Raw genomic sequence first — 21,944 nt, 5'->3', positions numbered from 1 at the left:
CTGTAGCTGAAGCAAGAACCTGGGAGCTGGGTGATGAGGGAGCTTTCCTGCTTCCCAGGCGACTTTGTATCTCCAGACTGAGGCAGTGGGGTGGGAGCAGAAATCACTTCAAGCCTTTGTTTTCTTGCAGCTGTTTTGCTTCTGTGGTATTTACATATTGTTGCCTCCTCTCCCCACTCCATCTCACAAAGAGAGAGAGAGAGAGCTATCCACGGGGCCAAACAAGATAATGTGCCTCTAGACTCAAGAAGTGAATGCCAGCCTTGGGAAGCTTTGCCTTTTTCTAACTCTCCCTGTGAAATAATTCAGGACTTTGCACAGTGACGAGTCAACTCTCAGCCAAAGTCAAGCACTCCCTGTTTTTAAACTTCTGCAACACTGAGGCTTAAGTTCTCGGGGTATCTCCTCGCAGGCGCTGGTCCTTTTAAAGGGCTCTTCAGGGAGGTGGTGGCCAGAGGTGCAGTCCGGACCTGGCTGGGAGGAAGAGGGGGACGAGGGCTGCGGGGCTGGGCGTCCCGGGGAGGAGGGCGGAGCAGGTGAGCTGCGGGGTGGGAGCAGGGAGTGCACTTGTACGTGACGTTGGAGTTTGCAGCAACCTCGAAGTAGGAGGCTGTGCGCGCGTGTGTGGACTGGCTGCGCGGCCGGGGAGGATGTGCGCGGCAGGGCGGCCGCCGCAGTGAGCAGCGCGGCGACCCGAGCCCGGCGGGCAGCCGGGGAGGCCGCGACTGAGAGGGGCGAGCCGCTGGTGCTCCCGGGCGGAGGAGGGACGCGTCGGCCGAGGGCCCGGGAGAGGCGCGCTCCAGCCGGCCCCAGGATGTAGGCGATCGGCGGCAGCACTCCTGCAGGCGGCCGGCTCATCATGAAGAAGCACTCGGCCCGGGTGGCCCCGCTCAGCGCCTGCAACAGTCCGGTCCTGACCCTCACCAAAGTGGAAGGTAACGCTCGGCCGCCTCGCCCGGGATTCCCTGCACCCCAGCCGGGGGATGCTGCCACCCTGAGGCGGGCCGCCTGGCTGCGGGGCGCCGGGGTGGGGGATGGCTGCTCCCCCAGGACGCGGCTCCGCAGTGCAGCGCACCGCCGCCTGCGTGGGGGGACCTGGCAGCTTCGGGGGCTGCCCTGAGCTCCCTGGTGAGCGGGCAAGAGCTGCCGCGGCGAGCGAGCACCCGGCTCCCCAAGCCTCTCCTTCCGGGCAGCACCCAGCGCATGTGGCAGCAGCTGCACCCTCACCTCCATCCCAGCTTGTCCTGGGGCTCTTGTCTGCTCGGCAGGAGGGGGTCGTCTTGCCGCTCCCAGTGTCCCCCCACCACATACACATTTGAGTTGCCCGGGTGTGGGGCTCTGTGTCTCACCCCCAGGCCGGCCAGAGGTGCTGCCCGCGGCTGATGGAGGCGACAGAGGGCTGCAGCGGGCTAAGGAGACGTTTCTCCTGCCGGTTCCAAAGCCTTTCCGGCCACCAGCCAGGCGACTGTCCTGCTCGGTGGGAATGGGCGGGGCGCACAGGTGAGGGAAGAGCCCGCAGCAGCCTGTAAACAGGCTCTTTTCCCGGTCCTGGAGAGGGATCCGAAGGGCTGTGAGAGGCCCCCAGACGGTGTCCTCCTCCCTGCGTTGGCCTTTCTGCCTGGAACTGCTCCCACCCAGGAAATGTGAGCAAGAGAGCAGGGGAAGAAGCAGCCCACGGAAAAGAGCTTCCTCAGACACAACTGGCTTCTGCTGGCCTAAGGGGCCTTGCTTTCCAATGGAGAAGGGGGCAGAGGGACCAGTCCCAGCTCTTCGCTCCTCCTCCCAGGAGGCAGAGGTGGAACGACTAACTCCCTCTCCCGGGAGCAAGCTACCTTGGCTAGGTGAGGCAGGCAGACCACCCCTTGGTCCCAGGAGCTGGCCTCTAGGCTCTTGCTTGTCCTGAGCTAGCAGAGCCCATGAGCACCAGCAGTAAGTGAAGGGCAGCTGTGGGCTCCAACAGAGCCTGGCTTCTGCCTTCCCTGGAGCCCAGACTTCTCTAGGCTTCTGTGGACCCTGCTTCCATTCATGGGTTCTTGTTTATTACAATAAATCTCAGAACCAGCAAGGATAAGACAGAGGCTGGCTTGGTAATTGTACGCTCCAAGCTCAGCCGTCCACACAGCTGTCCCAGTCCTATGACCCCCATCCTACAGAGGGGCACGGTGAGGCCCAGCAAGGTGGATTAATTTGTCCTAGACCCACAGTTGATAGGTGATGAAGCAAGAATGGAATCCTGGGCTGTCTGATCCAAAACTCATGCATTTTTTTCAGAACATCAGTTTGCACTGAACTGTACCTACTTACCTGTTTCTTATCATTTTCTATCTTTGGGAGGTTGGGTTTTCTTTTCTTCTTGCAGCTGTCTTCTCTCCTCCATCCCAACCTCAGGAATGACTTGTTATCAGTCCTCTACACCTGAGTTTAGTGCACATGCTGCCTCTTCCAGGGGTTTGTATTTCTCAGCCTTCTCCCAGACGTTGCCCACATGTATGTGTGAGTTGGGGAGGGAAGGGCTGGCTGTTTGTTTCTCTGAGGGAAGCAGGGAGTGAGTGTCTGCTCACTCACAGGGTCCTGTGGAAGCTGCCCCACTCCTACCTGCTGGTAGAACAGATTGCTTCCGCTTTGCAGCAGCAGGGGTCTCCCTGGGACACTCCCAGCCCACCTTGAGCAGGACAGGTTTGAACTGCACTGGAAGTGGGCTGGATGCGGATGGTGGGACTACCTGAACTGGGTACTGTGGCCTCAGAGGTGCTGCAGGAGGCAGTGAGTGGCGCACAAGGCACAGGTACCTCCCTATGGTCAAGCCTGGAGGTTGCCTTCAGGGAATAAAAATGAGAATTATCTCCCTCTAACCACCCCCCTCAAAAAAAAAAAAAAATGCTGTGCATACAACACCAGCAACTGCCTCACCATGGGCTTGGCTTTGGAACCAGCATTCCCTCATAAATGCCTGTGGATAATGGAAATGTGTAATGAACTAAGAAATGGTCAGATGGAGGATCGAGGCTGGGCTCTGCCCCTTTTGCAGTTGGATTTGTGTAAATCAGAAACACTGCCTCCGTTTCCTCAAATGTAAGAGAGAAGGAACAACCTACTTCAGCAGCTGTGAGAAAATGCAGTAAGGTAGAAATAGCTGAAAATTTCTAGCAAGCCCCCAGTGGCATTTTGCGTGGGATACCTATGTGTATTCCATGCAAAAGTGTGCCCATCGGGGCCTGATAAAACCTGCCCTTGGTGTTCCTGGCTCACATAGAGCTCCTTCTCGCTGCCTGTTTTTTTCCTTTGGTGTTTTTATTCAGTTTGGCTTTTGGTCTATTTTTTGGAAACCATTTGCATCTTCTGTGCCGGTTTTGGAAGTGTTGAATCATTTTGTTTTAACTCGAATGCACAGGGCAAGGTGGTCCCCATGCTGTGGGTGTTTCTGTATGGATGGCAGACAGGCTACAGGGGTGGAATGCAGCCAGCGAGGAATATTTATTAGCTTGCAGAGTGTGTCATCTAAGGGGAGGCAAGAAGGCACCAGCATGTGGTACATATAAAACCAAAATAGAAAAGGCAATGCTTGGTTAAACCCAAACACAGGAAGATGGGCAAGATGACTTCATTTACTCAACAAATACTTAACCCAACCCTACTCTGTGTCCTGTGACAATTTAGCAAGGCCCTGGAAATGCAAAAAGGAACAAAGCTAGCTTCATTCACTTAAGGGTGTTTTAGTCTAGGGGGAAGAGACATACAGATAGATAAACTATCAAATGCAAAGTAGTAAGTTCTGGTACTGAACTAAAAGCAAAATGTCACAGGGGCACTGAGAGTTGAGCAATCTGAGGAGGTGTTCCTGAGGAGGAGGCCTTCATGAGGAGGAGGGTTTCTACAGAGGAAGCCTTTCTGAGGGGACCTTTCTGAGCGGGAGGCCTTCCTGAGAAGGAGGCCTTTCTAAGAAGAGGTCTTTCTGAGGAGAAGATATTCCTGAGAAGAAGAGGCTTTTCTGAGAAGGAGGGCTTCTAAGAAGAAGGCCTTCCTGGGGAGGAGGCCTGAGGAGAAGGGACCTTTCTGAGGAGGAGGCCATCTAAGAAGGAAGACTTCCTGAGGAAGAGACCTGTCTGAGGAGATATTCCTGAGGAACAGGGTTTTCCAAGAAGGAGACATTCTAAGGAGGAGGCCTTTCTGAGGAGGAGGACTTCTGAGGCATTGAACTGAGGCTGGGAGGATATGAGAAAGCTTGTTGGTACAAAGGGGAGGAGAGACAGTTTCAGGCAGAGAGAACAGTGAATACAAAGGCTCGGCCTGTGAGGAAAGGGGGCTGGGCCTTAGATAGGGGTTAAGGCTTGAAAAGTGCTTTCTGGCAAGATCGATGGTATCTATCACATCTGACAACATACCTTGTCTTCACAGATCCTTCACTTGGCTTTCCTTTCAGAAGCAGAGCATTGATCAGCAGCACATTTCTAAGGGAGTAGTGCTGACTGGGATCCTCTATACTCACGGTCAGCTCATTCATGTTCAATGAAATCACATTCAGTAGGAATTAATAGTCGAGAACAGTACAGGGAATTCCCCCAGGAGGCCTGAAGCGTCTTGTTGTGGAAAGGGGGAGGGCTTTGGAATTAGGTGGACTGGGTCTACCCAGCTGTCACACTGGGTGAGTGATTTCTGGCTAATGAGTAAAGCTCTCCAGGAATCAGTTCTCTCCTAGGAAAAAAGCAGTGATGATATGTTGCTCTTAATATTCAACCAATAGTTTTTGCTGATGAATGTCTACTATATTGCAGGTACTATGCTGGGACAGCTTGTTCCATTATCTCTATTTTTTTCCCTAAGCCAGGGTAATTATTGTTATCCAACTTTATAGATAAGGAAACTGAAGCTCAGAAAATCATTCAGAGGGTCCTATAATTAGAAAGCAAGGATCCCAGGCTTCAAATCTGTATCTACCTAGTTGCAAGACCTTTGTACAACTGCGTTTCAGTTGAGCAGGAGAGAGAATTATATCAACTCATGGCACTTTGTAGATGCTCAATAAATGCTCCCTAAAGCTCCCACTGTAATCTAACTAGTATAACTCAGTGGTTGGGAGCCCCATGGGGGCTCACAGGACCCATGGCTGTGTGTCATATTCTTAGTGCTCTGCTTTGGGAGTGTTGGGTGGTGTCAGCTGCCCCTGGAGTAGGTCTGGCTACCTGGTTCCTGTCAACAGGATAAGACTTATCCTAGAATGCTCGATTAACGGTATGTGAAGACTCAAGATGCTGGCTCAGTCCAAGAGGATTCTTGAGAAGTATACTGCCAAAGAGTTTCCCCCACCCCAAAATATTGCCCTGGTTGGCTAGCCCTAGGACTGAAACTTCAGTGACAACAGGCATTCATGTAGTGATCAAATATTTTACCTAATATATGCAAGAGAATGAACCAGATGTTTGGAAGGATTCTCAGAGGGGTAAAATACAATCCCTGATCCAACAGAGCTTCCAAAGGAGTGAGAATGTCAGAAAGCACACAAATGAAGATTGCATGCTGGCTGAAATGCAATGTTTTTGATTCTGTGGAAGGATTATAAAGTAAATGCTGCATTTCAGCTGAGGGTGAACTCACTTCTGGCTGGAACACACATGGCCCCTATGCAGGACTCTTGCTTGCCATCATTACCCCCTTCTTTGCCAAAATGACCTGACCTCACAGGATACTCTTTCCTGCTGACCCTGGATGTGGCCTCATGATTCTTCTTGTCACCACATTCCAGCTGATGGCTAAACATTTGTTGGAACTGCTTTTCCTGGGAGCACGGTCAGGACGGCATAGTAGAGGAGGTTGCCTCTGCCCTGGGCTGTCAGAGGTGGGAGGTGAGAACACAGCATTTCCTGACGGAGAGCCACAGACAAAGGTGCAGAGCCAGGAGAGGGTGGCGCTGGGAGACCAGCAGGCAATCTACCGGGCCAGAGCAGAGTGATCAGAAGAAGCAGGATGAGGGGAATTTAAGCTAGACCATGCACAGATGCTGAGGCATCCTGAATGCTAGACTCGGAAGAGGATTGAGACAGGGGAGCCAGAGAAGAGATGAAACACCATCTGAGACTGAGAAAAGAGAGTCATGGGCAGCAGTGGTGTTTAAACTGGGTTATGAAATCTCTTTCATCAGTCACAATAAGCACTTCTTAATAAAGGAATTCAAGTAGAGTAAAAACTGCCAATCTATCAAATGAAATAAGTCAGAGTGGATCCGAGACTCTTTCAGGGGCGAGCATGTGTGCTCATGTGTACATGCTCTCGTGTGCATGCCATATTGAAGGTATAGTAAAAAGTGTTAAAAACCCCTGCTGGAAAGTATCCAGCGGCAACAAGGAGACATACTGGGGAGTGACAGCAGCAGTCCATGCATGAGCTCCTGGTAATAACCACGGTGGTAACATTTCCTCCCTCCTCGCCACAAGTGAGCCCTTGACCTGGGTTGCTCATTCAGTCCTCACAACATGCCTCTGCAGTGGGTCCTAACGTAATCTCCACTGTGCAGTGAGGATTTGGATTGCAGGGTGATCAGGTAATTCATTCTTCAAGACAACTGCCATGTGGTATGTCCACGTCCTAACCACTGTACCATCTGATGGCAAGGACAAGGACAGGAGGGAGGAGGAGTCACCAGGCCATGGGGAGAGTGTGAAGTCGGAAGGCTGAAAAGAGCGATCAAATACGGCTTTGAAGATTATGCCTGAACAGTTCTGAGAATGGAGATGCCGTTAGCTGTAACAGCGAAGACAAGAGGGGAAACACATCTGGGAGGGAGAGACTGGGGAGTCACATTTAGACAAGTTGAGTTTGAGGCCAATGCCTGCAACTGCAGGTATGTAGCAGGCAGGAAGGTAGCAGAAACCAATCAGGTGATATGGAAATAAATAAGCAAGCACAGAATCCCGGAGGCCATGCACATTCAGGAGATAAGGGAGGCAGGAGAAAAGTTTGACTGGCCAGATCAGAGAGCTCAGTATGGTGGCATGGAGGCCACCAGCAGAAAACCAAGAAGAAAGAGGGAGAGTGACGTGTCAGATGCAGCTGAGAGGGTGATTTTTGTGGAAGCAGTTTTAAGCAGGTGCTGGTCTGCAAGCCAGATTGCAAGGGTGGTTGGGGGTATTACTGGATGCTTGGTTAAAGTGTTTGACAGTGAGGAAGGTTTGAGAAGTTACGCTGTCTTAAGGGAGAAGAAGATAATTTTGAGAGAGCCAGGCTGATTCCAGGGTAGGTCTGAGGTTGCCCCAGAGGAAGACGATCCATGCAACAATTGGTGCAGCAACAGCCTGGAGGAGGTAGCGTACCATGGGAGGACCACAAGACAGAGAAAGGGAATGATCAGCTTCGAAAAGGAACGGAGAAAGTTTAATGGGCAAAGACACAGGGAAACATGAAGATGCAGAGGACGGAAGCTAAGGGAGCTTTGGTGGTGACTTTGTAATGTAGGAAGTGTCATCGTTCACCAAAAATGATGGATGGGGATTGAAGACTTGAAGAGGTGGGAAAGGGTTCAGAATAGCTCTACTGGGATAGCCAAGAAGAGATTTAATTCTTAAAAGCCTTTTTGGCGCACAATGCCTTTCCATTGGTTAAGACATTGTGTAGCTCAGGAGAAGGGCCTGGAGGGAAGAACACTGCATGAGGTGTCAGGACACTCAAGTGTCATTTTCTGCTCCTCCATTAGCTAATTAATATATTGGACATGTCACCTGGCCTCTGGCAGCCTGGGCTTCTCCTTCTGCAAAGAAAGGAGGCTAGAATAGATCTTCCATTGCCTCTTTCAGCAGAAACATTCTATGAGTCTATTAAGTAGCTTACTCATTAGCAGAGATTGGTTTATCTGATTGAAACCCTTCATTAGCTATAGTCAGAGAGCAGAGCTTTGAAGAATTAAGATCAAGAACAATAAGGAATCTAGCATGTATATGTATGTGAGCGTATGTGTGCATGCAAATATGTGTGCTTTCTGGGAGTAGATTTTGGTATTTGAGCAGGGGGTGGAAAGACTAGCTACATAAGTACAACTTGCTCCATGAATCTTCACCAGCAAAAAAAAAGCTACTGGACACAAGATGGGACCGCAAATGATGAAATCGAATAAAAAGAGGTACAGAAAGATGCCAAAGAGAAGCTGGGCATCTTCCAAGCTTTGCCTGGGGCTGGTCCCAGTCCCAGTGTTTCTGTATTAAAGCCTCAATCCTCAGGAATGAGCTAAGCCATGTTGCCTTTTGTTGGTTCAGAATGTCTATCCTTGGGTAGGAGATTAAGCCTGAGAGGTCATGTTAAACACCTGAAGGCGAACTCCACCTTGATACTTGACCGAGCAAGTTTACTCCTGCCTTGATGAACAATTCTGCTAAGAACTAGAGGCATGTTTTAGAAAATGGTGTTTTAATTTTGCTCTGTTCTGCTCATCTTCTTCTAACACTCCAAGCAACCAAAACCCATACCTCTTCTGATTAGAGGACCAGAGATGCCATACTCCTCCATTCCCCTCAAAGCTGCCCAGAACTGCCATGGTGAGTCTGGTAGGCCAGCCACTTCACAGGAGAAGGCTCCAGCATGCCCCCTTTTCTCAAGAGCCCTCAGGCTGCAGGAGTGGGCAGTGCCTTTGCCTGGAGGTACTGTCCTGCCTACAGCCTGCCCCCCTGTAAAACTATGGTTCATCCTCTGCATTCCAACAGCCAAATTTCAGTCCACATAGAAGCCAAAGGATCTGGAGATGTGAACCATCTGATGAGAGAAAACACCAGCAAAGAGGCATACACATATTTGTACGGGTTTTGCGTGCAGGTCATTAGCAGCACCAAAGTATCACCAGGTTTACCAACTAGTGAGTACCGGATGTGTGTATGGAGGGATCATGTGCCCAGGCCGCAGAAAATGATGAAATTCCAGGAGGCTGCATATGGATTAAAACTGATGCCCTCAAGCTCAGATGCTTTCAGACCAAGTATTAAAGCATAGTGCTCTGCTTCCTCCCAAGAGGAGACACTGACTTTTCCCCCAAGGCACAAACAACATTATTTAAGGCTTATCCATACCTGTCAGTTTCTCAAGAGTCATGATTCACCATAGGCTGAGTCCATTCCAGGACTGTCTTAAATCTACTGCATGAGGTTATTTGGACATTTGAGAGTTATTCAGGGACCTCTAAGGAAATGGAAGTGAAGTAGAGATGCTGATTTAGATGTCTGATCACTGAGGTGGTGGTGATGGGTGGGGAAAGTGAGCTGGATCAAGACCTGACTCCTACCAGCTTTCAGACTGCTTCAGAGTCAATCAGAGGCATCTCAACGAAGCCCCCACCACCCTATTCCATCCCCAAAAAGCAATTTTTGCCCACCTCCTGATTCTTTATCCTAACCAGAGGAATAATTTCCCAGCGCAAAACACTAATTTTGTTTTTAAACACAATTTCACAACTGCCATGTTTTCTCCCAGCTCTACACACTGCCTCCAGAAATAACTTTACAACAAAGGTTCAACCAATACACAGGAGGCAAACAAATTCAAGATAGCATCTAATACTTCTAATCCAATGAAGTTATTTCTTCTCCTAATAGGTTATCAAAATAAATACTCTGTCATCTGTAGCATTTCATCCACATTCTGCAGAGGGGTGCCTCTGGGTCCCTGCCTTACACCTTCTCAAGCATAATATACTCTCTACTCTAACCCCTTGGATTAGCTGGCACTGCCATAACAACATGTTGTAGACTAGATAGCTTTTAAAAAGGACATTTTAGTACTCACAGTACTGGAGGCTGGAAATCTGAAATCAAGATGCTGGCAAATTTGGTTTCTGGTAAGGGCTCTCGTCTTGGTTTGTAGGCAGCCGCCTTCTGTGTCCTCACATTGCCTCTTCTCTTTATGCATGCATGGAGAGAGAGAGATAGAAAACAAACTCTCTGGGGTCTCTTCTTATAAGGATACTAATCCTATCAGATTCAAATTTTATCCTTATGACCTCACTTAAATTTTTTTGGTTTTTTGTTTGTTTGTTTTTTAAGACAGGGTCTCAGTCCTATGCCCAGGCTGAATTGCAGTGTTGCAATCACTGCTCACTGCGGCCTTGACTTTCTGGGCTCAGGCAATCCTCCCAACTCAGCCTCCCAAGTAGCTGGGACCACAGGGAAGCACCACTATGCTCAACTAATTTTTTGTATTTTGTCATAGAGATAAAGTTTCGCCATGTTGCCAACACTGGTCTTGGAACTCCTGGGCTCAAGCAATCTGCCCACCTCAGCCTCCCAAAGCTCTGGGATTACAGGCATGAGCCACTGCACCCAGTCTCTTTAACCTTAATTACTTTCTTAGAGGCCCCATCTCCAAATACAGCCACACTGGATGTTAGGGCTTCAACATATGAATATGGGAAGAACACAGTCACTCAGTCCATAACACCCTCTTCCCAGGACAGCAAATCCTAGTCCAGAGTCCCATACACACTCAGTCTCTTCCATGTTACAAATGGGTTTCTGTCCTCTGCAAACCTGAAGTCCCTCTTTAGTAACAGACAGTTCTGAATGAGATGTTGAGCACCATGACCATGGTCAACTTTCAAAGGGGAGAATGAGAGTAATGAGAACATTTTCTATTCCCATTGATGCTCTGGAGTCAAAGAGAACCAAGTTAAAACTGTGCCTTAGCTGCTCACTGATTTGTCGCCTTGGGATATTAACTGTCAGAACCTCAGTTGTTCAATCTGCAAATGAGAAACAATCTTACTGATCTCCACCATCACGATGGGTATAAAAAGATATATAGCCTCTACTGGCAGAGAGTGTGGTATATATATTGAGTGTCTAATCACCAATTGCCCCTTTAATTCTCTATACCCTTTTCCTTTACCCATTGTCAATATCCAACTTCAATTATCCATAGATTCTGTTCTTTCCCTGGAATCTGTGCTAGTTAGGAGCATGCCTGGGGCCTCGGCCACGTGTGAATGGTGGCAGTGTTTTTGGACCTAAAGTCCAGGAATCCATATGGATGATCTGGTGAGGGTAAGTGGGTTGGGACAAGTGAAATGAGAATTGCTTTGGGATGTTTGGCACTTGTAGTTGGCCTTATATGTGTGAAAGCCTTTTCTGCAAGTCACCTCCCCTTTCCTCTACATCACTGCTTAAAAATAATGTCACACATAAATTCACTGAGCAAGTATTTAATGAGCAGGAAAGATAAAGCCTGAAATGGATTGTTTGGAAGATAAGTTACACTTGCAAATGGTCATAAACAAAAGCTTTCTTCTAAGCTCCTCATGATGCAAAAGCTATTTAGTTTGTTGGCCAGATCCTGGGATGGTGTATTCATCAGTAATCAATAAATGGGAACATTTTCATCAGACCCTATCTTTCATGCAGTCTAGGAAAAAGGGGCAGGAGTAGAGGGATGGGGGAAGGTGGAACTTTATTTCCCAGAGCAGCTCTCAACTGTGCCCTGTTTGGACGGAATTAGATGCACTTAAGCCTCTGAGATGTGGGTACTTTAAGCACTGCCACTTGGACTAAGCAAGCTCCGTGAGGGAAAAGTTGTGCCTGCCTGTTATCACAAAGTAGGTGGTCAATTAAGATTTGCTGAATGAGTGGTCTGAACACTAGTCCACCGAAGAGAGATACACATCTATATCCACACAAAGACTTATAGGAGAATGTTCATAGCAGCTTTCTTCACAGTAGCCTCAGACTGGAAGCAATTGCATTTCCAGCAATAGATGAATGGATAAGCCAAATTTGGTATATCCATACAATAGAATTTTCTTCAGGCATCAAAAGAATGAACTGCTGGCTGGGCGCAGTGGCTCACGCCTGTAATCCCAGAACTTTGGGAGGCTGAGGTGGGTGGATCACGAGGTCAAGAGTTGGAGACCAGCCGCCTGGCCAAGATGGTGAAACCTTGTCTCTACTAAAAATATAAAAATTAGTCAGGCATGGCAGTGGGCACCTGTAAGCCCAGCTACTCAGGAGGCTGACGCAGGAGAATTGCTTGAACCCGGGAGGCCGAGGTTGCAGTGACCCAAGATTGCACCACTGCACTCTAGCCTAGACGACAGAGCAAGACTCTGTCTCAAAAAAACAAGAAAGAATGAACTGCTGGCACATGCTACAACATGGATAAACCCCAAAGACATGATGTTAAATGAAGGAAGTCAAATGTGAAAGTCTGTATATGAAATGTTCAGGATATGCAAATTATGATTGAGACAGAAAACACATTCATGGTTGCCTAGGGTTGAAGGTGGGAACAGGGAGTGACTGCAAATGGGCACAAGAACTCATTTCAGCATGATAGAAATGTTCCAGAATGATACTACAGTGATGGTTTCACAATTCAAATTTGCTAGAACTTACTGAGTTGTGTACTTAACTGAATTTTATAGTATGAGAATTATATTTCAATAAAGCCATAAACAAATAAAATAACTGTATAGACCTTACTGATATGGATGTCAATTGTAAGGCATTGTATCCGATTTTCTGTGCAATTCTATCTCCTTTGTGTTTGGGAGGCTTGTGGTCTTTTGATGCCAGCTCTGGATCCCCTACCTTATAGAAAGGACTTAAGCACTTTCTAAGGGTAAACTCCTTGGAGACTTTTTTATAAAGGAGTCAGCAGGGTCCATTTATTCTCAGGGAAGCTCATAAAAGAAACATTAGTGGTCTCTTGAAAGTTCAAAAGACCATTTTATGAGATGTGAGTGAATGACTTTCCAATCTTTCTTGCTTTTCATTGTAGGAGTGACTTACATTAAGAAAAAAAGCAGCACCTAATTCATGATTTTCTCAGGCCTAAGCAGTGGACAGCTCATGGGACAAAGGATGTGCCTTGGTACCTGAATGAGTTGGCAGCTAAACTAGACCTTGAGTTCACCCATTGTGACCTAGAGTTTCCTTCTGCTTCGCAGACATTGCCTCTAGGTACTACTTCTGCTTGACCAAAGAGTGTGAATCCTTTCACTCTTTGGTCAAGAGTCTTTGGTCATAAGCAAAAAGTGTGATTTTGTAGGGGGTAGGACTTATGCCATTTTAATAAATTGCCTGACAGCCCTCATAAATGCGACAGGGTTAACATGGAAGCTCACACACAAGGCATGGTTACATCTCACCATGCCATGGAGTATACAAAGTGCACAAGAGAGCACTCCCGCTGCGCGTGCACACACACACCCACGTGCTCAATGGAAGCAACTCAGCCAACAGAACTGGGCTGAACTCGCCTGTCCTCCAGCATTTATGGATGAATTAAGTAGCATAAACAGAATTTAGAGATGACACAGCTTCAGAGAGATGCTTGAATCCACAATTACAGCAGCTGTCAGCACAAGCATTGGACCACAGTGTGTAATCCACTTTGCATTGCTCCCAGGACTGCTGGCTAAGATTAGAATTTAAGGCACAAGAAGATCATCACCAGAGGGACTGTCAGCGGGGTAGGGCTGTTGGAGAGCGAGGGTGCAGGTGACATAAATAGCATTTCTAGTTGTGTACTAATGGTCCAGGAGCTGTGGCAGTAAACACTGTGAGGTTAATTTTGGCACTGACTTCCTTGAGGCACTGCCTCTTTCAACTGTGATAAAGGAGTGAATTCGCACAAAGTCAACACTTGACCTGAAATGTTGGAGGTGGGGGTGGGCAGAATTAAACAAAAGTTTCCTACACTTAGAATCTGATTTGAAAGGCTTCTGAAAAGAGATATAGTCCTCCTCCTTGTAACTCCTTCTGTCTGAAACCTGTTTGAGCATCAGTTGGCTAGCTCATTGAAAATAACCCTGGAAATGATGTAAAGTGTGGGGTGCATTTGCTGCATTTCCAACAGTAGAGAATAAATGTCTCTGCTAAGCAAAACTGTTGTGTCACTCTACATTTATTCTTCAACTAATTTTCTCACTTTGTAGAATCAGTCAACATCTGAGTTTGCTCCAGTCCCTTCGGCAAACCTGGCAGTTTCTCCTGTGGCATGTCTAACCAAAGCAAGATGAGGCATTGCAGAGTGACAAGGTGGCAGTGAATTTCACATCTCACCACCATCCTCACTGCCCGTGGGCAGGTCATGTGTATTCCTGACCCTGAACGTTGCTCTTATTTTTACTTACTTTTACGTTCTATCCTCCAAGACCCAGATCAACCACCTGCCTCTTCTGATTCTTTTCATGGTAATCCCAACTCATACTGGCCATACTTCCTGAAGAATTCCTGTTATGTAGTCAGAATCTCTATTTTATACATAGTTGTTCTGTAATTCCTTCATGGGTCTGTTTCATCCCTCTCACATAGACTGTCTATCCCTGAAGAGTAGGAATCGTGCTTTACATTTATTTATAGGCCACCCAAAGCTCTTGGCACAGGGTACACGCTTCACAGCGATTTCCTGGCTGATTGAAAGGCTCTTAGGATGCATTGCATTGCCTGTAGCCCTGTGAGATGTAAAAAGTGCATGCTGTTTGTTATAAGTTCAGTTAAATAAATGAAAGATAAAAACACAGTGTGATGGCAATGTTCCAGTATGGGTGTGTGAAGGGTTTGTGTGTCCATTTGTGATGGGGGCACGGTTCTGCTGAGAGGAGTGTGTGCGTGTGTCTGTGTGTGGTGTACAGACACAAAAGACTAGGGAAAATACGGCAGCAAATGTCAAGTGATATCTCTGAGTGCTAACATCATTAAAAATTGCTTTTTCTTTTTACTACTTAGCACTTTTATGATGTATGTATAAAGAATATATTTATTTGTATGAGGTATGACACATTTAGCAGTATGAAGAATGAGCTAATGAAACTGATAATTGATTATTATTATAAGAAGCACAGTGTAGTGAAGTAGGAGGTTTGCAATGAATTGGGTTTGGTTGTCCGTTATTCTTTCTGGGTCTAGTCCAGTGTTTCCCAAAGTGTGTTCCAGAATATAGTAGTCCCTGCCACAGGTGTTTCACATTTAAATAATATGGGAAGCAGTCTCTTGGAAATTCACAATATCCATTCATTGGCCCTGAATATTTTTACAGCAAAGGAACGTGTCTCTTCTACTTGGTGTTTTCCAAATTTCTCCAAACATGAAATCTTTTTTCCTTATAATGCCTATTAACTCCATTGCATTTTGGAAAAGGTTATTCTATTTCTATATGGTTGTTTTCAAATAACAGAGTAGTGAGTTTAGTTCTAAGTGTCTTAATTTTGTTTGTGTATTGTTCATATTCCTTTGGTTAGAGGATCCAGAGAAGTTACAAAGTTAGAGAACGACTTCTTTAATCCAAATCCATAGAAACATTTTAGCAATACCAAATTACATGATTTGATGATTTTTCTCCTTCATTGTAAAAGCTATGCAGCATCACTGCTTAGTTTGCTAAGTTTTAAAACTAATTTGCTATAATGAAAACATTCAATGAGAAACATACTGTGAGCTGAATTTACTCAGCCTCTTTTGGAGTCCATTCTTTCACTGGAAGTTTTTACCATGAAGCTGCATTTTATTTTTATGTGAACTTTTTTTTTCTATCTCTACAATCATCTTTTCAGGATGAGTTTTTGACAGTGACACTAACAGTGACAACCCCCCTAACCTCCAACACACCTTGCAAACTGTCTCGATAATGAAGGGCTGCAGATGCTAATTCAAAATGGCAGATAATTCGTGTGTAAACTGAAATGTGCATGCTTCTGTCTGAAACTGCAGTTGCTTTAAGTTGTGGGAATTCACAGTGAGGAAAGTCAAGAGATCCTGGTAGGAGGGCATAGGCACGCAGCTCGCCAAAAGGCTGGAAATCGATCTTCCTTTTTGTCCTCCCCATCTTTCTGCCCTGCAGTCCACGCAGAACAGATAACTTGTCAGAAGCTCAGAGGGTGGCCAAACGTTTGGATTTCCAGGGGCTTTCCAACTCGGATATGTGAGCACAGAAAAAGAGAAGGAGGGACATTATTAATAAAGCACAACAGAGATGGTGTCAAACGGAATTTGGGCCAATAAAGTATATTATCTCTTTGACTAGCCATGTAATGCTTCAGTTTATCTTTGGCTAAAACAGATACAGCAGAGCTGGTGGTTAACGATACTAGCTAACACCTGAAAAACAGCCACGTTGAATCATGATTTTTGCCTCATAGAATCATAATGCTTCAGTTTGTTATTAAAGTTATTTAAACTAAGTTTAAACAATACAGAGAAAGAACGTTTGACCCCAATATATTTGGGACTAATGAGTCCCAAATATAACCCTGTAACCCTATAGTGAAAATGGCCTCTTAGCGGTGGTGCGACCCCATTCAGCCAGGTGCCAGGCAGGACATCATTATAAAATGCAAGTAGATTGCCTTCTGGAAATCCGCATCCATCCGTAGTTACACCCGACACAAGCTGCAGCTTTGTTTAAATTTCCAGCTGACTGACTCGCACACAAATGTGAATGGAAAGCAAACAGTGGAAAATAACGCCTTTTCACCTTCTTCTGGTCTGTGTGAACAACACTGCCGCAGAGCCAAGCTTTGGGCTGCAGCCTGGTTTCCAGAAATCACACAGCTCTAGAATGGAGTGTCTGTGGCCTTTCACACACCAGCTGCCAGAGGTTGTGGTTTTTAAGTAAAGCTTCGAAGTGGGATTGCAGGCTATCAGCAGGAAGCCAGTTAAAGCAGATAGAAAAGAGTGGGAAAGTCTATTTTTGCTGTACACACAATATAAGAGGAGAGTCTTGGCCATCTGTGCCTTTAAGTAACAGGCCACCTCTGTCAAGGTACTGGGATCTTTTAGAGGTCAAGTCCTCCTCATCAGCAATCTCCAGCTCCCAGTACGGCCCCCGCACCAGGAGCACCTGTGTTGTATTTGACCGAGTGTAGAAAGTTAGCACCAAGACAAAAGTATGCCAGATTTCAGGGTCATTTATTATGCTGGCGACCACAGAGGACTCACGTCTCTCCAACCTGTGGCGTCAAAAGGAGGGTGCCAAGACTTTTTATACCCGAAAAACCACCTTGGGAGTGGGGGTGAGGAGCAGGGATGGGGATGAAAAGGTTTCGGACATTCCAAGGGCTCGGGGATTCTGTGATTCACCTCCTGGGTGGAGACAAGGGCGGGGGTCTCCGGACATCCCAAGGTCCAGGGGATTCTGTAATTCACCTCCTGGGTGGAGACAAGGGCAGGGGTCTCCGGACATTCCAAGGTCCAGGGGACTTTTGTCATTCCGTTTGTTACTTCAGTGGTTTACAGAAGTCAAGATATACATTTGTTTACACATTGTCTGGGTGGTGATAGAAGTCACAGATTTTAGCAGTTACTGATAAGAAAAGGTAAGCAGCTTTACATAGTTTGCAGAACAAACTAGCAGTTCTATTTACAGAGGCCAAGGCCAGTAGTTATTGTGAGGAGAATGGGGCAGCCATTGCAACTTATTTAAAAAACAGTTTTGCATTTTATAAAAATAGCGTTGCTCAAGTTCTGGCTCTAGGCCACCACAATATCACACCTGAGTACCCGTCAATTGACGTAAACGAGAGTGGAGATATTTCAGCCGCTCTGTGTGTGACTTCAGGTTCTGATTTGGGGGTCTGGGGTGAGCCCTGCGATTCCGCATTTCCAACAAGTTCCGGTTACGGGCGGGGGATGCTGCTGTTCCCGGCCCAGGGACCACACCTGGAGAGCCGAGGATCTGAAGGGGAGGAAAATCAGTGAGTGCAAACGCCATCTACTGCAGCCTGGGGTCGCACAGCCGTCCAGGAAGCCGCCCCTGCGCCCGCTGTCTCCCCGCCCCCAGGTAGCTGGGGGTGACACTGGCTGCAGGCAGCGCCCCGAGAAGTGCAGGGGTGAGGTCTGCTGGCCCCGCTAACCACGCCCTTCTCTTCCGCAGGGGAGGAGCGCCCCCGGGACTCCCCGGGCCCGGCGGAGGCCCAGGCGCCGGCCGGGGTGGAGGCCGGCGGGAGAGCGAGCCGCCGCTGCTGGACGTGCTCCCCTGCGCAGCTCAAGAAGGTCTTCTGGGGCGTGGCGGTCGCGCTGTGCGTGTGCTCCTCGTGGGCGGGCTCCACGCAGCTCGCCAAGCTGACCTTCGGGAAGTTCGACGCGCCCTTCACCCTCACGTGGTTTGCCACCAACTGGAACTTTCTGTTCTTCCCGTTGTACTACGTGGGGCACGTCTGCAAGTCCACGGAGAAGCAGTCTGTGAAGCAGCGATACAGGTAGGCGCCTCCCGCAGGAGGAGGTCTGCTGGCCGGGGCTGCTCGTGGGCGCGGACTCTGCAGAGCTGCCCCTGGCGGCGGGCGCTGGGGTGGGCCGGTGGGAGCCGGTGGAGAGATGTCGCAGCGAATGCATCTGCCCCCCCAGTGGGGTCGGGAGCAGAATTCTCCCCACCCTGGGTGGTGAACGCTCCTTCCTCTGCCTCCTGCCCCTTGATCCTGGGAGCCCCTTTATATCAAGCAGCGGCAGGCAGCGTCTTCCAGAGACGGCAAGCAGTAGGTCCCCAGAAAGCTTAGAAATGAGAGAACTGTGTAGCTCAGTTCATCCCTCAGCAGGCTGGGGCGAGGACCGCAAGGCCATGGAGGACCAAGGTCACTCAGACGCTTCCTGTAGCTTACTTTCCTCATGTAGATGTTTGCTGGGAAGACTTCCTTACTCATCCTCTTTCTAATTCCAAGACATGCCCCGTTTCGGGTATGTAATTGCATGGGTCTGAATATCTCCCAGTGTGATGGTCAAAACCAAAGCAGTGTCTGGACTTTGTTGATTGATTTTCTCAAATGGAGTCCATTGGAATGACATCCCTTTCAAAAGGGGGCCAGAAACCCTCCGGCCTCAACCCCCTACCTCAGAGGGCAGGAGGGCTCCCGCAGCTTCCCGGGGAGTCACAGTATAGGTGTTGACCCGTGGTGCTCATCTGTGCCAATAAGAGCATCTAGTGTTTACCCAAAGTGGAGGCCTTCTGTGGGGTGTGTCAAGGGCTTCCCCAAATCAGGCCTAGTCAAAAAACAAAAACAGAAATGAATGCTGGCCAGGTGACACAGTAGGCCCTGGAAACTTGAGTTTTATCAGTCCCAGAGGCGAGGAGAAAATGAACATTTAAGAGTCTTCGTTCCTTCACCATTGCCTTCTTCCCCGCCACACCCCTCCTTGCCAAACACATACACCCATAAGATTGCCATGTCCTGAAGTTGCCCTTAGAAGGTACAAAATAACTAAAAACATCATTGGGTCCGAGGAACAAAGAGGTTTGGAAACGGAGGTCTACACCTGGACCAGAATATCTTTCTGGGAATCTACCAGTTTGTAAACTTATAGCTGGAAATACGAGTGCGATACTTTTTTAATGTTCAGAGGGAGTTTGGCCTGGCTCCTTTCAAAGACCAGCTTGTAAATTAGAGCATAAATTCTGGAGGAGGGGGCTCTGATGGACCTTGAATTGAATCACACGGCCAATCTCACATGTCCCCTTAGTGAAAAGGATTTGGTGCAAAGATTCTGATCCTTGGGGCTGACTTAATCCAGTGGCTCATGGACCAGCCAGAAATTGCTAACGAGGCAGTTAATGCACCCTCTTCTGAACAGATGCCAGAAACAGAAGGAAACAAATCCTTAGGGCCTGAGACCGTCCCACAGGCAAAAGTAAAATAGTCCCAGAGAAAAGCTAATCTTTAGTAAATGATGTATTTAACAGTTAAGTGTCCCTAAGTGTGTTTAATTTGTAATTAGGAGTTTGCCTTTCATTAAAACTGATTAGAATGGTATGCTACTGCCTCTAATGAAATGCTAAAAGTGAGCTTATATGCACTTTCTTGATCAAGATTTATTGGGAGAGAAGATGAAACGCTTCTTTTAACCATATACCTTCAACCTTATAGGCTGAAAGAGGTCCCCCGCCAAGTGGTAGCACTGGCCGTTGTCCCAAATGTGCTGCATGGCTACCACTTACCTGGGGAGAAGACTGTCACTGCCACCACTTAGGGCAGGCCTGGCACCATTAAACTATTGTGCTGAAAACCACACAGTGGTGGTGTGCTCATACAGTCAAAGCAGGAAAAAATCAAAGGTCACTGAAGATTAGTTATACATAGAAACACATCAACACCTTGGTTTCAACCTATTATCTTCCTATGAAAGTGCTCAGAAAGAATCATGAAAAAAATCTGGTGACTGCCCTGTTAATTGCAGAACAATGTAAAAGGGGAGGATAATTCCAACTTTACTAGTGAAACTGGTTAAAACCTTGCCCATATCTGTCATCACGTTCTGCTTCAGCTCTTTAAAAAAAAATTTTTTTTTTCTGTTTGTAAGCGGTGTTAGCCCTGTGGCTAGGCAGAGCTGCCAATTTACCAGCCAATTATCAGGCATGTCAATCAAGCCATGTACACCATTAGAGGGATGAAGACAGATTTTTTTTCTCAAAAGAAGGAGAGAAAAATTTTAACATCACCGACCTTCCTTAGGAAATCACAACTCTGCCACAGCTCATATTAGGAGTACTTTAGACAGACTTTGGTATTCTCAGAAATCAAGGAAGACTGAAATTGCATCTTTCATCTTTACACTTTTATCAAAATTAATGTCAGAGAGAAGATTCTGGGTTGTCTGAGATGAGTCTCTTGGCTGAAAGTGTTTAGCGGGGAGCTAGGAAGAAAAGGAGACCTGTTCCATAAGAGGGGAGCCGGACGGATACGGCAGCTTTTCCTGCAGTTGTCAGGAAGCAATCAGCTGGAAGCATCTTTTCTGTAAACCCTTCCCACCTGAGCTGCTTCCCCAAGGTGAAGCCAGAGCAGAGAGAGGAAGGCATGTGCTCCCCAGCACAGAGCTCCTCAAACTGAAACGCCCTGTGACACTCCCTGGGGTTTTGTTGAAGTCAGACCCTGATTCGGTGGGTCTGGGTGAGTCTGAGATTCCGCATTTCTTATGAACTTCCAGGGAATCCTAGTGCTGCTGGTCCATGGGCTGCACTTTAACTGTAAATGCCCTGGAGTTGTTGAGCCCCAGCTACAGATTTTTTTAAATGCTGCTGATTTTACCAAATGTTACAACTAGGACTCACCTCGCCATGTAGAACTGTTGAGTGACTCCACTAGGGCCCAGAGGATGTTTGAGCCCTGGTCCTCTTCCAGCCCTGGTCCTCTTCCAGCCCTGGTCCTCTGCCACTCATGAGGGGAGGATCCATGGGCAAGTCCTCAAAGCCTTCAGAGCCTCAGATGCCATTTGCAAATGGGAGGTCATGACGTATGCACTGCCTTGCACAAAGGACTGCTGTGTGATCAAATGACACGTTGTATATGAAAGTACCCTATAAATGTAGCTTGTGTAAATGCAAGGAACCAGTACTGTGTTGTGATAGCCTCTGTGGGTTATTCTGAAGGCTGTTGCCCATGCTTTGTTAATTGGCTGCCTCGTAGTGGCCAATTGAAATGACAAGAGTGCCAACCCCTATCTCATGCAAGTGTCAGTCTTGAAGAAGTCAACTTGTAGCCCTAGTAGCTGCACAGGGCATACAAGAACACTGATCAGGGCTTCTCATGATCAGATACTGTTGTCACAATTAGATGTGAACGGGCAAACCTCTCAGCCTAACTCATCTGGGTTTTCAGCCCCTGCCTTATAGTCTTCCCAGCAAGCACTCAGCTATCCTGGCTCACAATGGGCTGCTTCCTTCTCCAATATGATAAGCAGTCCTATTCTTATCTTCCCTGTTTCTCACTGAAACTGGCCACAAGGATGTTCTAAGGTAGTAATAGTGCCCAGAACTCAGAGAGAGCTTCGGCCTTGAGAAGCTTGAGGGTGCTTGGGAACCACAGTCTGCTGGACCGCCTAGCACGTGGGGGAGGCATAGGGAGGTGGCTGTATCAGGTCTGTGTTTGGGAGAGCCTGTTGAGCACAGGTGTGATGACACACAGCCTCCTGGCCCCCCTGAACCTGGAACAGGAACACAGCTTTTCAGATCCGAGAGGTCTGCAGAGCTGGAGCAGAGCTGGGGCTTTTTCATTCTTGCCC

At 47.6% G+C, this 21,944-nt stretch overlaps 1 protein-coding gene across 2 annotated transcripts in view; it reads left to right on the top strand.

Annotated features, from left to right (window-relative positions):
- The window catches only part of SLC35F3 (solute carrier family 35 member F3), a 351,050-nt gene that overhangs the window by 242,732 nt on the left and 86,374 nt on the right, over positions 1–21,944 (top strand). The window contains exons 1-2 of one of the 2 annotated variants that reach the window (XM_032242318.1): positions 579–935; positions 17,833–18,157. In XM_032242318.1, coding sequence (XP_032098209.1) covers positions 860–935; positions 17,833–18,157 — 401 coding nt within the window. In that variant the 5' untranslated portion in view covers positions 579–859. Of the gene's footprint in view, positions 1–578; positions 936–17,832; positions 18,158–21,944 lie in introns of those variants that run through there. The other variant, XM_032242317.1, reaches the window with a different exon arrangement.

The sequence above is a fragment of the Sapajus apella genome, unplaced genomic scaffold, assembly GCF_009761245.1.
Source record: "Sapajus apella isolate SASKATOON/1434 unplaced genomic scaffold, GSC_monkey_1.0 scaffold49, whole genome shotgun sequence".
Taxonomy (NCBI): Eukaryota; Metazoa; Chordata; class Mammalia; order Primates; family Cebidae; genus Sapajus; species Sapajus apella.
This window is presented reverse-complemented; position numbering and strand designations above follow the sequence as displayed.